Source organism: Pleurodeles waltl, chromosome 8 (assembly GCF_031143425.1).
Source record: "Pleurodeles waltl isolate 20211129_DDA chromosome 8, aPleWal1.hap1.20221129, whole genome shotgun sequence".
NCBI classification, from domain to species: Eukaryota; Metazoa; Chordata; class Amphibia; order Caudata; family Salamandridae; genus Pleurodeles; species Pleurodeles waltl.
The window spans coordinates 417,300,233-417,314,996 of record NC_090447.1 but is presented as its reverse complement, the minus strand read 5'-3'; the positions used below and the strand labels follow the sequence as shown (position 1 = coordinate 417,314,996).

Below are 14,764 nucleotides of genomic sequence, written 5' to 3'. Positions count from 1 at the left end.
CTTAAGTTGTGATTTTAAATTGTGAGTCCAGGGACACCAAACTCGATAAACTCATCTCTTCCAGATTGTGAATTACACTTATAAGATGTAATAAGGTAATCCAAATGTTATCATATGGGGAGAAAGGCCTTGCCGTAGTGAAAACAACTTTGGGAGTTTTTCACTGCCAGGACATGTAAAACTTAAAAGTACATAGCTTGCTTTTTAAATACATTGCACTCTGCATTGTCCAGGGCCTAACGAAAGGGTGACTTTTATTTACAAAAAAAAAAAAGGGTAGGTTTGGGTCTGGTAAGAGGTTTATGTTGCCAGGTCGAACTGACAGTGTAAACTGCAGAGACAGGATCTGCAGTGGCAGGCCGGAGCCATGGTTAGTGTGCTACTTAAGTGGGTAGCACAATGAGTGCTGCAGGCCCACTAGTAGCATTTAATTTATAAGTTATGTAACACATGTACTGCATTTTAGTAGAGACATCTAAGTCTTCAAGATCTTTAGGTGGCTCCCAGCAGATTGCCAGAAAGACTGTCACTCAAGCCCACATCACCAGCAGAGTGGACTACGGAAACATGTTGTACATAGGAATCATGAGCAAAAAGAACAGATGGGCGGAATGCTGTACAATGCAAACATTCACCCCAGGATAAAGATCTGGGTTTAATCCATCATTTTTTTGCCCACCACACCACCCCAATTTGGACCTAGCCATTGTCAAAATCAGGCTTGAACCAGTTCCCCATGGGAACAATTCAACCTGAACTGCCAAGCCAGGTCCTCCCTGGACCGGAAACAAGCATCCTGGGACTGGACGTTTCTGACGGTCCCGTCCGCTCTTTCAGTCAAGGAACTCCATTAGTCAGAGACAAAGCCAGTGATGGAGGCATTTAGCAGATTTCTACCACTGCAGGACTTAACAAGTAACATGATGACTGTTGTGGTCAAGATATCCAACACCTCTGTCAACCTCCAGGCTTTCCCTCCTCTGTGGAATTTTAGTGATCTAACTCCTAATGTGTCTGGGAGTGGAAGGACCTCCAAAGGGTTCCTATAAGCCTACATCCTTTCTGCATCTTTTCTTGAACATCTCCGGAATGTGCAAATTATTTCTGATTTTTAGTGAGTGGTCTTCTTGTCACTCTAATGATTGCCTGTTAATTTTAAATCATGCTACTAAACGGAGAAGGCAAAGTGGGAGGAGTTCCACATTTTCTTTTCCTCCTTCGCTCGGACTAACATCACAGGTTTCATAATGACAAACATCTGCATATTGACAGACACACTAGGAGGTACAGCACAGGGGATAAACTGTTTCTCGGAACTGCTGCATGCACCCTAGATAATTGCTGGGCTAAATTGAGCTCACTTATTTTATTGAGCTTTTTCTTTTTCTCCTGGGTTGATCAAAAACAAGTTCAAATATTACAAGCCTGGAGATCAGCGACAAGAGGAGGGAATGAAATCGGTATTCTTGCTAAATATGGTTACATAATTGGGTCAAAACCAGGTCTGCAGCCTAAAGTTGTAGGGAGGATGGAATGGGGGTCACCAGACCATTTCCGTGGGGGACAAGAGGAACTGATAGACTATTACCATGGCAATACAACAATGGCAACAAAAGCAGACTACAGCACTTTGCTGTGGTTTCCATGATCTTTCAGAACACCCTTAGTTCGCAATGTGTCCATAAGGATTAATTGGCCTAGTGCAAAGTATTCCCATCCTTCTCCTTTTGGAGTTTCTCATCACTTTCCCAGTGCAGGATGTCTGGTAGAGTAGCAACATTTCCGCATCAGTCAGCTGCTTCTGCTGAAGCAGATGTTACTGCAAGACACATACCTTATTTATTGATGCAATAGCTATCCGTGTGTATATTTTCTGTTAATTTGCTAAATGTGCTTTATGTAATGGATAACTTCAGTGTAATAAATATTGCAATCTTATCCAAGCAAAAATTAGGTGGTACCATATTTTTTCCACTGGATTCATTTAAAAAAAGAGTATGGATTGTGTGACCGTATAGAGACAAAGGCTAATTGTTATTTTAAGGTGTGAATCCTCCAGGGTGTTTTCTAGAAATATCCCTATTGTATTCAGCATGGAAAGGGATCATTTCTTACCTAAAATCCATACTTCAAACATGTCTGGTATCCTGCACCACCTAATCCCAAGGAAATTTATCATCTTGGACTTGTCTGAATAATCTTAGTGCCTTACTCCCTAATGAAACACACACTTTGGTTATGCTCTCAAATGCAAAACATGCTTGGTGTACTACTTGTCAATGCAAAAAATATGTGGAGTTCTGCCCAACGTGGCAAAGCATACCTAGTATACTTGATCGTATTGCAAAACATAGCTTTTGACCTCACCTCTGTTGTGAAACATATTGGATGCCTTCCATCACTTTGCAGCAAAAAGCTGCCTTGGTGTCCTTCAAAATAACACATCTGGTGCCCTGCCCTGTAACGCAAAACTTCAATGTTGGCCAACAGCATTATTGTAAAGCATAACTGGTGTCCTCCTACCTCATCCTTATCTTCCATGCCGCCATCTCAAATACACCTTGTTCTGAATTACAGATTGGATGCACTGTCCCTGCCTGCTATATAGCACAGGCGAAGATGTGCTCATACAGAGAAAATGGAGATTGGGGGCTCGATTAAGGAGAAAACATGCTATTTCCAGCACAGATGTGAAATGACAAAATCCACAGTTGTGTGATAGAGCGCATATCAGTGAAAGATAGAATTTATTCTGAAACTGTGGCTCAGTCTTCCACTGCCCGCAAACCCCCTGTTTTCAAGAGGGGAAGGTATCTGCTTAAAGTGGATGCAGTGTGACTGCACACCCATGCAGGTTGAAGTCCTTCACCCTTTCTTCACCACCTAAATTGGTAGCCCTTGTGTACTGCAGTGACTGTACACCACCTTCATATGTGGCACACGGTCAATGCGCCTCCTAACACCTTATTTGCCCCTGCAAGCGTCTCTGTAACACAAGGGTGAAACAAGGGTCAAGTCATGACCCCTTGCAAATGAGGTAGCATCCCCTTGGGATCACGCCATCTTGATTCATATTAAGGAAGTGGCTGCATAAGCGTCTGCTGCCCCTTGTGTAATACCAAAAAGCCCCTAAGAGTGAAAACGCTGACACAAATGTAGGTTGTGGACACGGACCTCCCTGGTGTCCTACCGCTGCCTGAAATGTACCTAATCACTATCCCACAACTCATCCATTTGAATACTTACCTGTCACCCCTGTGTGCAGAGTGTAGAGTTGGAGACCCTTTTAACAGCCTTTGACTTAAATTGTCCAATCACCTTTTTATTGCCATTTTAATAAAATTCATCCAGTACTTCATACAAGTATAAATGCATATAAAATGAAAAATGTTCAGTGCTATTAACTACAAACGTGCGCTTTGAGAACAGCGTAAATGTTTTAAATGGTGCAGTTAAAACGAAAAATTGTGTGTTGGAGTTTGTTCTTGTTTCGAAAGAAATGTATGAATTCTTTATTTTTGTTTTAGGCTTATCAGCTCTCCAGGGGCAGAGTGTGGGCGATGATTATTATTCTCTGCCTGATTGCTGCAATTCTCTCTGCCTTTTTAGACAACGTTACTACAATGCTTCTCTTCACGCCGGTAACCATAAGGTATGTGGAGCTGTTCTTTTGATTATACCTATTTTATTTTGACGTGACTGACAATCTGACGTACACCTGCATGTACTGAAAAAAACGTAATGCAATTATGTTTAATGTTTCTTTTGTAAATGTTAGCTTGCGTCTCAATTTTTGTTTCCACGCCACTGCGCCTGCATGGCTAAGCAGGCCAGAAGTGAAGAGTATTAATGCAATTGATTTGCTTTATTATTGCAAAATGAAAGCTAACAGGAGTGGTTTTAGATTTTAATGGTGTATTTTGCTCTTGCATTGATGCTCAAAATGTACATTTGTTTGAATATATTAACCCTGTATTTTGTAGTATCATTGTCAATTGGATCCTTAACGTACTTTGAGGAATTGTCAACAATTTTGTTAAAATTAAGCACACCCCCAGTCGGGACCAATATTCTGAGGGGTGCATGGAGCTGTGTGCATTAAGATTATATCAACAGTCGCGCTCATCTTATTCAAAGCCTTTACCCTGCCTGTTCGTTTCTGTCTGATTTGCCAGTTTACAGTGGTTTTAGTCCTTCATTATCATATCGCAGGCGATGTTGTTAATATGCCTTTATCCCCCTTACTTGCCCTCTCTTCATCCTCCGACCAGGCACGGCTCCTCTGCTAAGGCAGAGGAGCGCCAACCCCCCCTCCCCCCAGTAGCAGAAGCTGCAAAATTTTACAAGAAAACACTAAACTGTTTATTATCGTGCAAAAGGAGTGGGGCCACGGGTGATGACAGGGACTGAGGGTGAGTGCACTCCCCCTGAGTGCGCATGTGTGTTTGGTCAGCTAAACAGACATGCATGCTAGGCTCTCTTCAGCCCAGCAATGGAGGCACTGCGTTGCTGGGTTGAAGACAGCAGGCAGAGACTTTCACTCTGCCTTGGAGCTCCCTCACTGGGCACTCCAGCCAATCGGTCGTGCTGCCATCAGCCTGACAGCATTCAAATTGGCCGAAGGGCAGGCTGGAAGGCTGTGCCTGGGGCTGCAGTGAAGGCAAAAGGAGAGGCACAGTGGTAGAGGCTGCATGATTCCAGTAAGTGTTTTTTTTTTTTTTTTTAAATTAAATAAATTGTTCTCCTACCCCCCACACCCTCCTGGGAGCCATTCCTGCCTCTGAACCCTGCTGACACACATTACCTAAAATTATCTGCGTGACACAGCTCCGATATCAGTGGTTTAGGTGACCTAGGGGAGGTCCGGGGATGTTTGTGTTCAGGGGCCAGCCGCTGCTCATCCAGGTACTGACCAGTGAACACAAAAGGGACACCTTCTGCCTCATTTAATTCACAGCCCTCAGCAAGAGCACTACATTTCTCTCTGCCCACATCCAGGGCGTTATCTTATCAAAGGTCGGCTCTGCCCACAATTGATTTGGGGACATTTCACCACTGAGCAAACACTGGCTCACTCTCACTCTTACTCTTGATGGTGTTTGCGCTCAGGCCAATGCTGCTCCCACCCATTCCCAACCTGCTGCTGTATAATTAGGTGCTACAATACAGTAGAAATACTGTACAGTAAAAATAGCTATTAAGTCTTATTCACTGGTAAAGTAGAGTTTGTGCAAACTGTTTTACAAAAAGTACTTTTAAAAAGTCACCTTTTATCTGCTTAGACACTCTAGAAGCACTTTTTAATGGGCTTCCAAATGGCACCCAGGAGATGAATAGCCCCTTTGATCAGGTGTGAACTTGCTCAGACCAGCGCTTTGGGTGTGGCGGAAGGTCAGTGCCCAGGAACGTAATTAACTTCAAAGGGGCCTACCCATTCCAGGAAGATTTAGCTAACACCAGAACCTGACCCCTTCTTTGTCTCTCTAGTCACTCAAGCTCCAATCCCAGTGACAGAGGAACAGCCCCCAGAACCAGTTTTGAGTGACTAGAGTAAGGGTTTGCTCATTTACCTGGCAATACCTCTGAGTTGGGAACAGTAGCTTTGCACAGGAGAAGAACAGATCAGCCATGTTGTAGATGTGAGTTTGTTTGCAGTAGGCACACAGGAACTGCTGCAAACGTTGATAGGGTTACCCTTGGGACCTTTTCCCTATTGGTTAGTGAGGAGCAAGGAGTCACTTCCACCCACAGACTAATACCAGGCATAAATGTGGTACCCCTGGGCATCCTCTTCAGAACACCTATGGCCATGTGGAAGGCAGAAGAATGACTGCACCTGCTGTTGAGACCTGTGAAGAGAACCCTAAGGACTGGACCTTCTCCTACTTTTACCCAGGATAAAAGAGTGAACTCCAAGGGTCAGTTGACTGATGTCCTGTTACGTTACAGGGCCACAAAAGCTGTAAGAAGCCCACTTCTTTGGAAGAGCCCATCTGTCAAGCTTCTCTTGGACCTTGCTAGTGGCTTCTGTTGGGATAGTACTACTGAATATCGACCCCATAGAATATTGTAATGTAAAAATAGAGAGGACAGAATATTAAAAAGTAAGTGCATATAGGGAAGTATAGATTCAGTATTCCTAATTCCACATCTATGTACCTTTAAGATATATGCACCACTTAGGTACACTGATGTGGAGTTGGATATAGAAAATCTAGACTTGATTACCTCTTGATATTTTGTCCTTGCTATTCTATCCCATTGATGTTCAGGGTGCACACCTTCTGTTGGTGTGAGTCCTGATACTTAAGTACTGTTCCTGAGGTCCTGGACAGGTGTTGAAATGTACTCCTCCTGCCTAACCCTAAACTTGGGACTTAAACATTTTCTCAAACTTTTTGCTTGGAGAAGCTTTGGACTGGGAGCAACCTGCTAGCTGATCAGCTCAGGGTCCATCTTCGGAGGACCTGACTTCACCAAAGCTCCTGAAGCCCTTTTCCACAGCAGCATAGTTGTTTCAGTGAAAGTGATGCTGACCAGCATCTTATGTGTCAACCCCTCCTTGACTACAGCCTGCAGCTTACCCTGCTGAGAAAATCTGGCTTCCAGAAAAGAATCAGTCCAAGGATGGAATGCCTCAATGGGCCCAATGCAGAGCAGCATCCGATCAGCAACTTCCCTAGCACAGACACCAGTCTTTGCTCACTCTGAGCTTTTTCCTCGTGCATTCACTGCTTCACCAAGACAACCTCCTCCAACCGGTCATTGACAAGCCCCTCTTCTAATCCAGCCTGCAACCTTGTGCTACTGAAAACTCTACCCTGTGAGAAGTGTGAATGTAACTTTCAGACCTGGACAAATTCAGCCAGTGTATCTGACCCTCACTCTATCTAACTTGGCCTTAAAACGTACCCTTGCACTGCAAATTGCTTGTGATTTGTGCTGTATGCTTTTCGGCACCATTTCATTCAAATATTTAAAAAATCATACCTTCAGTTATCCTTATTGGACTTTTGTTATATGATGTCATTTTGTTAGTTAAAATAGTCTCCAATTTCTAAAATTGGAGTGTGGTTTGTATTGTGTTGTGTTATTGCTTTGTAACTGTTTTGATACTTGTAAATGCCTTACACATTTTTCTTAAGCCTGTCTGCTCTGTGCCATTGCTACTAGGGTAAGCCCATTTGGAACGTGTCAGCTGGACTCTTCCGGAAAAGGGTTTTTTGCAGTTTGCTGTGTCCCTGCAGCTTAATAGATCAGCCATATGACCTTTAGAGTCCATTTTGTCCTGGGTACAAGTGGGAGCAGATCTGTACATTTAGATCTCCTCACAGGTGTTAACAGCAAGTGCAGTCTTTCTCTCTGCCACTTGGCCAGTAATGTTCTGATGAAAGTGCTACATTTATGCCTGATTCTAGCCTGCTGGTATGAGAGACTTATGGCCTCTCCCTAACCAGTAAAGAAAATGTTCCTAGGAGTAGACCTATCCACTTTTGCAGTAGTTTATATGTGTCCAATTGCAAAAATCCCACAGAACCCCTCTGACTAAATTCAGCATGAGAACATTTCTTTCCCTGTTCAGAGAGCCTTTCATCCTCTCTGCAGAGCTCCTTTACACCCCCTAAATGAGTGGTCGGGGAAATGAGCACCCACTCCTCTATTGTCACTCAAAACCAGTTCTGGAGACAGCTCCTCTCCCACTGGGATATGTGCCTGCCTGACAAAAGGGACAAAGGAGTGCCAGGCCCAGGTGTTGGTCACATCTACCTTTGACATGAGAGGCCACTTTTAAGTTAATTAGGTTCCTGGGCACAGCCTGGATGGCCTTTCAGCCACTTACAATTATGTTCCACCACTTACAATTCAAACGATAGCACTCCATGCAACTAAAATTGTTTATTCAGTTCCAAAAATCCATATCATGTCAAAAGATTCACCATAACCCAAAAACAAGAATGGGGCTACGCGTTTCAACCATTAGTCTTCTTCATTGGCCCACAAATGAAAAAATGCACAAACCATGTGGCCCCTCCTATTTCCAATATAACACTCTTGCAAATCATGGACATAGAAGAAATCCTTTTTTTCTTTTTCTTTCCTTCTCCCTTTTTCTTTCTCTCTTCTTTACTTTCCTTCCTCTCTTCTCTTTTCTCCCTTACTTCTCTTTTCTCCCTTACTTCTCTTTTCTCCCTTGCTTCCTTCCTTCTTACACTCCTCTCTCTCTCCATGCTTCTAATCTCAAATGTCCCAATAACAAAAATAACAGCATACCCTCAACGTTGCTAGTTTAGCTGATAGGCTTATTCTTGCAAGTCAAATTTTCAGTTTTAAAACTGCACAGACCAGCTATAGTGGTGGGCCCGCAGTCATGTTTTGTGCTGTCACTGTAGTGAGTGGCACAGTGAGTGCTGCAGTCCACTAGTAATATTCACCTTATCGGCTTTAGGTACACTTTGTACCATATACTGCTGACTTACAGGTAATTTAAATATACCAATTATGAGTATAGCTAGTTTTGACATGTTTTAGGGATCAGAGCACTTTCCCTGGGACCTAGTTAACAGAGACCCGGTGCAGTTAAAAAAAAAAAAAAAAAAAAAAAAAAAAAAACACCAACATTAGTCCCAAACGAATGAGTGATAATGCAAAAAGAGGCATTTTCCAACACTAACTCATACCTTACACCACTCTGCTCCTCCATCCTGAGGGTCAAGAACTAAAGTGATGTGCTTAATGCTCATGATTGGGTCAGTAACAAGGTTTCCCAAAGATTTTGGCTCTGCCCTTTGTTGAGCATTGAGAGCACTTCATTACTTACATAGGTAGCAGTTGTGCAAGATAATCTGACAGCCTTCCATTACTTATAACTGAAAGGGACATTGTTACTCTAGACTCTTGTCAAACAGCAGAAGTGGTGCTGTTGTGGTAAAACTATGTGACTAATATAGTTGATAGGGAGTTTACTTTTCAACTCACTGAAGGTGGGTTTATCATGTGAACTCCATGTCAAGCAATATAGGAAGGGACTTTACCCTTTTTAACACTGAGACATTCCTAAAGGCCGTTCTAGTTCAGAATGGGCTACAAAGATCATGTTTGTAGTGTACATTTGTCATTTTATGTTTAGGTGTGTATGAATTAACGCATCTTTTTGTTCTCACTAGCAATCACTTTAGCTGCCCTCCAGAGCTCATTAAAAGGAGATTTAAGAGAGTATTATTGAGAAAGGGTCTTTGGCCTTGTCTGTACAATGTTCATCTTCTTTACAGGTATCAGTCTGGTTATCAGTTGTGGTAATCCTCTTAAGTAGTTCCATTGTAATGGACGCTGAACTATCCATGTACTGCAATGGCAGTGTACTGATTTGAAATATATATAGTGACAGTGACATCAATGAAGTTTTAAACAAAAAAAAAAAAACGCAGAATTTCACCAGTTTCAGTTAGCTGTGTTAACTATAACCTGCACCCTTGCCATGCACTCCTTATGACCTCACACATTACATCACTCATGACATGTTCTAAGACATCATTTAGGACATCACCAGGACATCTCATATGACATCATTGACAATCACTGATGACCTCAACCAATGAGATAGTTTGTTTCATAGTTTACATTGTGGTAGGAAACTTCCTTTTACTTTTCTACCTACTTTAGTACAGCCCATGTCTAGCTAGTGGGTGTAAGTGTTTACAAAATATATGTGCTTCTAATGCATCATAGATGTGTAGAGGTATTGAACATGTTATAAATCTTTGGATTGAAGAGTTCCTCTGTGTTCAGATGACAATTGACTTGTGTTCAGCATATTCCACACAATGTTTTTGGCTCTGCAGAAAATGTTTCTAATACAGCAAAGATTCTATCTTGTAAGTATTTTAAGAAGCCTTGATTTATTACATAGAATTGTCTTAGCGTGACATTTTCTATGTACCATATAAGACTCTGTGCACCAGGTCCTAACCTATTTACATGTGCTTGTTTTGCTTCAAAAAATGACTATCTGTGAAGTTTTTACCATAGTATGAAGCCTGCAGGTAGTTATCTTTAGCATCTTCAGATCTTAGTTATTTTAAGCGAATAGTGCCTTTTTTGAAAAGTTTACATAAAGTATACCATATTCTTGGTACATTATTTTTAATACCCTGTGGTGTATTTCTTAGGACTTGAACTGTCTGCAAACAGTGTGGTACACACTAAGCTCTCTCCATAGAGTAAACACAGATTACAATAGCCACTTTTCTACTCATGTCAAACTCATTTCTCAGTGTAGGTGTGGTGACTCTGTGGAGGGATTTAATACAGATAAAAGCTGTCCATTGTAAAGCATTCATTTTGGATTAGACATTGACTTTTTGGAGTGTTAGACCTGGAGGTAAACATCCTGAACCACGACTCCAGAAGAACGAGGTCTTGAACAATGAAAATGGAACAACGCTTTCGTTAACCACTACGTTGTAATTCTGTGCCTTAACCACGCATGTGCTGAACAACTCACATATGTGGTTAAGGCACAGAAGAAGGAAGTCGGCTTCTGAGGAGGACGCGGTCAGGTAAGTGGGGCTGGGGCCATTTTAGGGGTGGGGGATCGGGGTATTTTTAGTATCTAGGGGTGGGAGTCAGATTAGTTTAGCTTTTAGGGGGGTGGGGTTCAGGGTATTTTTAGTTTTTAGGGGTGGGGGTTGAGTTGGTATGGGTTTTAGGGTGGTCGCTGTAGTTTTAGGGGTGGGGTTGGGTATTTTTAGTTTTTAGAGGTGTGGGGGTAGTTTAGGTTTTAGGGGGTGGAGGTTGCAGTAGATTTAGAGGCAGGGATGGAGGTCAAGGTATTTTTAGTTTTTAGGGGTAGTTTAGGTTTTAGGGTGTCGCAGTAGTTTTGGGGGAGGGGGAGTGGTGTATTTTTAGTTTTTAGGGGTGGGGTTCCGGGTAATTTAGGTTTATGGGGGGGTCTGGGTAGTTTTAGGGGCGGGATGGTGGTTCGGGGTATTTTTAGTTTTTAGGGGTAGTTTTAGGGGTGGGGGGGTCATGGTAATTCTAATTGCAGGGGTGGAGGCTCAGGGTATTTTTAGTTTTTAGGGACAGGGTAGTTTAGGTTTTAGGGGGTGGGGGGGGTCATGGTAGTTTTAGGGACAGTTGTGGGGGTTTGGGTATTTTTAGTATTTAGGGGGTGGAGGGTTGTAGTTTTAGGGGAAGGGCATAGTTTAAGTTTTAGGGTTGGGGGTCGGGGTAGTGGGGTAGGGGTAGCATTGTTTTAATGGGTGTTGGGGTATGATTGTTTTAGGGGGGGTCAGGGTGGGGGGGGGGGGAGGGTGCATGCCTGAACCACGCATATGCCGTTCCACGCATGCCTTTACCAGGAATGCCTTTACAACAAAAAATCTTTGTTAAGGCATTCGTGGTAACAATGCAGTTGTTCAGACTGCGTCGTTTTGGCATGCGTGGTTCCAGCATTCATGGTTCCGACTTATATTCAGATCTGACAGGCTTAGGGTGGTCTTTCCCCCAACTGTTTGCCTATCTCCTCCACTTTTCTGACCTTTTTTTTGCTGGCTTTAGGACTCTGTGCACTTTACCACTGCTAACCAGTGCTAAAGTGCTTGTGCTCTCTCCCCTAAATCATGGTAACGTTGGCTTAATCGGCGTTGGCATATGTAATTTACTTGTGTCTCAAGGACACAAGACTTCAACCCACCCTGCTACAGCACCCGGACTTTGCTTGCTGCAGGTCTTGCCCTGCCAAGTAGTGCCTATCCAGGCCTGGGCCCTTGGAAGTGGATATAAAGTGCTGCTTCAACCAGAACCCAAGCATCCTCATCAAAACCGCGCATCTTTGCCTTTGGACGAGTCAGAACCAGCACATCCGTGTTGTTGCCTGGAGTGGACCTGGCGCACTGCCCTCAGAACCGGCGCTTCACCCTGTGCATCACCTTCTGCAGGAGCAGCAGCTAAACATTGCATTCGGAAACAGAGCGTCCCATGCTCAATCGCTGCATCGCCACAGTTGCATGGAGAGAATCAGCGTAACTTGTCCACTGCGTTGCTCTGCATTGACTCATTGCTTTGGCTTTAGTGTGCATATTTGTTGACTGTGATGCATCCCTGATCAAGGTACTTTGTTTCAGTTGGCCCAAGTGGGTGCCTTTATCTGGCCTGCACTCATTGTGGCAGCCTGAATTTTAATTTTTTTCCTGGGCTAGTGCAACCAGATGTTCCATTTAAGCGATTATTGCTTGTAAGCGCTATTTGACTTTTATTCTTTAAAAATGTATATCTCTAATTCTACTTATTGGAGTTTCGTTAATTTTGGTCTTGTTTTAATATTAAATTAATCTCTGTTTTTCTAACCTGGTGTGGATTATTTTTTGTATGGTGGTTTCACAGTTTTACTGTTTGAAGTGTTGCACCAGTACCTTAAACATCGCCTCTAAAGTTAAGCCTGACTGCTCTGTGCCAAGTTACTAGAGGGTGAGCACAGGTTAACCTAGGGTGCATTTGTGGCTTATCCTGACTGGGATTGTGGTTCTTGCTAGGACAGGGTGCATACCTATGCCAACCAGAAGCTCAGTTTTTAACACAGAGAAACTTGAACTCCGTGTGCGATGTGGATTTTCCATATATCTGTGGTAGATGGTTAATGTGAATTAGGCTACCTGTGAAGTGTATGGTATAGTTCAATGATCCACATAACTATGCTATGCCTGAGGGAATTGCCTGTGATAGCATTAATGAAGCTTCATAGTATTCTGAACTATTTTAAACTTGCGTTCAGGCCTCTAATGCCATACTAGTTTATAGAGTAATCTCAAAAAGAAGCTTGGATGATGTCATCAGTTATATCATCAATGATGCCATAAATCTGGTCATGAGTGATGCAATATGGGAGATCATAAGTAATAATTAGCTCTGCTAAATATAATTGGTGAATTTCTGTTTTTTTTTTTTTTTAGTTTGAAATGTCCCTGATGTTTTCACATAACTAATGTTGCTTTAACCTTATGTTTTCAGTGAATTCAGTTTACTTACAAGGCTTTTTTAACAAAATGTTTATATCACATCTTGCTATAATGCTACTTTAACCTTTTTGTAAATTTCTAGGTTTTTATTTTTATTTTTTACATAAAGTAATATTTTTTATGATATGTAAGCCCTGTGGAAAATCCCCCACAGACAAACTCTCACTGCTCATGTCCTTTAGTCATGCACAGACTAGAGTTATTCACAGGGCTTGGCCTGCAGCCAGGCCCTGTGGCCAACACACCTGGAGACAATCACCCCCCCGGAGGTAGCCAGCCTCAAGCTGCGCATGATCTTTAGTCAAGCACAGCACAGGGGTTGAAGGCAGGGCCTGGCTTGCAAACAGGCCCTGTGACCAACTCCCTGCAGGCAGCTCACCCCGTGCAATGCATAGCCTTTGGCTGTTCACAGCAGAGGGTAAGTCAAAGGGCCTGCCACGAGACCCTGTGGCCAAACCCCAGCAGGCTGCCAGTGCCTCCTCATACACACCCTTTTGCATGCTCACCTTATGGTTGGCCTTTGCAGTCCCCTCCACAACCCTTAATTGGCTCAGTGGACCCCATTCCCTGGGGTCAAGTACAGTTAACGGGGGGAAGCGGGCATGCAGCACTCTCCTCAAGCCTTAATAGAGCCCGAGGATCACATCCCACAGTACCAAATGCAAAAAAAAAAAAGAAAAAAAGGGGAGGAGGACTGCTTGGCCCATCTCCCCAAGTCTTCTGGAGCTCGGGGACCCCATCCCTGGGGCTCAAATCTTGGTGGAGGGGGCATGCAGCCCCCTTCCTGAGCCATGTGGCACCTCTCCTTGAGCCTTATTAGGCCTGGGGATCCCTTTTTCCAGGGATCAAACCAACTAAAAAAGGTAATTGGGGGGGGGAAGGGGACATGTGGCCTTCCTCTCTGAACCCTCATTGGCCATGGGACCACATCCCCAGAGATGTTTTTTTGTTTAAAAGAGGGGGCGGCACGGCTCCGCTTCCTAAGCCTCGTCAGCCCTGGGGACTCCATCGGCATGAGCCAAAGCCACTTAAAAAAGGGGTTGGCCCCTCTCCCCCAGCCTTTTCGGCCCCAGCAACCCCATCCCCTGGGGCAGAGCCTAAGTAGGCCCTGGGGACCCCGTCTCCTGAGGCCAAAATGTAAATTAAAGGGTAGTGGGACCTCTCGGTCTCCCTCCTTAAGTCGTTATCTGCCCCATGGACCCCATCCTCCTAGACCAAATATACTTTTTTTTTTTAAAAAGGAAAGTGAGCCATGTGCCTCAGACCCAACCCACCAGCCTTCTCTTGTCTCGGGGACCCCATCCCCTGGGGTTTCCTATTTTTATTTTATTTTTTAAAGGGGCGGGGACCCCAAGGCCTCCCTTCCCAAACTTCATCTGGCCCTAGGGACCCCATCCCCCAGGGCCATATTTATTTTAAAGGGGAGGGTGGGCACATAGATGCCCCTCTCTGACCCTTGGGACCCCATCCCGCAGGACCATATATGTATTTTCCAATGGGAGGGCATCTGCACTCCCCCTTCTCTAATTAGTGATATTGGGCCCCAGGGGATGGGGTACTCTGGTCCAAAAACAACTCAAAGTGGTGGGGAGCACTCACCACCCCCTCCTTTCCCTAGTAATGAAATTGGGCCCTTGAGTCCTGTAATGGCTGCCAGCAACATTTTTCTCATGTTGCTGGCAGTCAGAGTGCTCACTCCAGTGGGTGCGAGATGGCTCAAACAAGAAAAAAAAAGATCCCTGGGCCAATTA

At 43.8% G+C, this 14,764-nt stretch overlaps 1 protein-coding gene across 1 annotated transcript in view; it reads left to right on the top strand.

The window, feature by feature from the left end:
• The window catches only part of OCA2 (OCA2 melanosomal transmembrane protein), an 866,379-nt gene that overhangs the window by 418,587 nt on the left and 433,028 nt on the right, over positions 1-14,764 (top strand). The window contains exon 12 of the mRNA XM_069204281.1: positions 3,528-3,652. Within this exon, the coding sequence (XP_069060382.1) occupies positions 3,528-3,652 (125 nt within the window). The remainder of the gene's footprint in view (positions 1-3,527; positions 3,653-14,764) is intronic.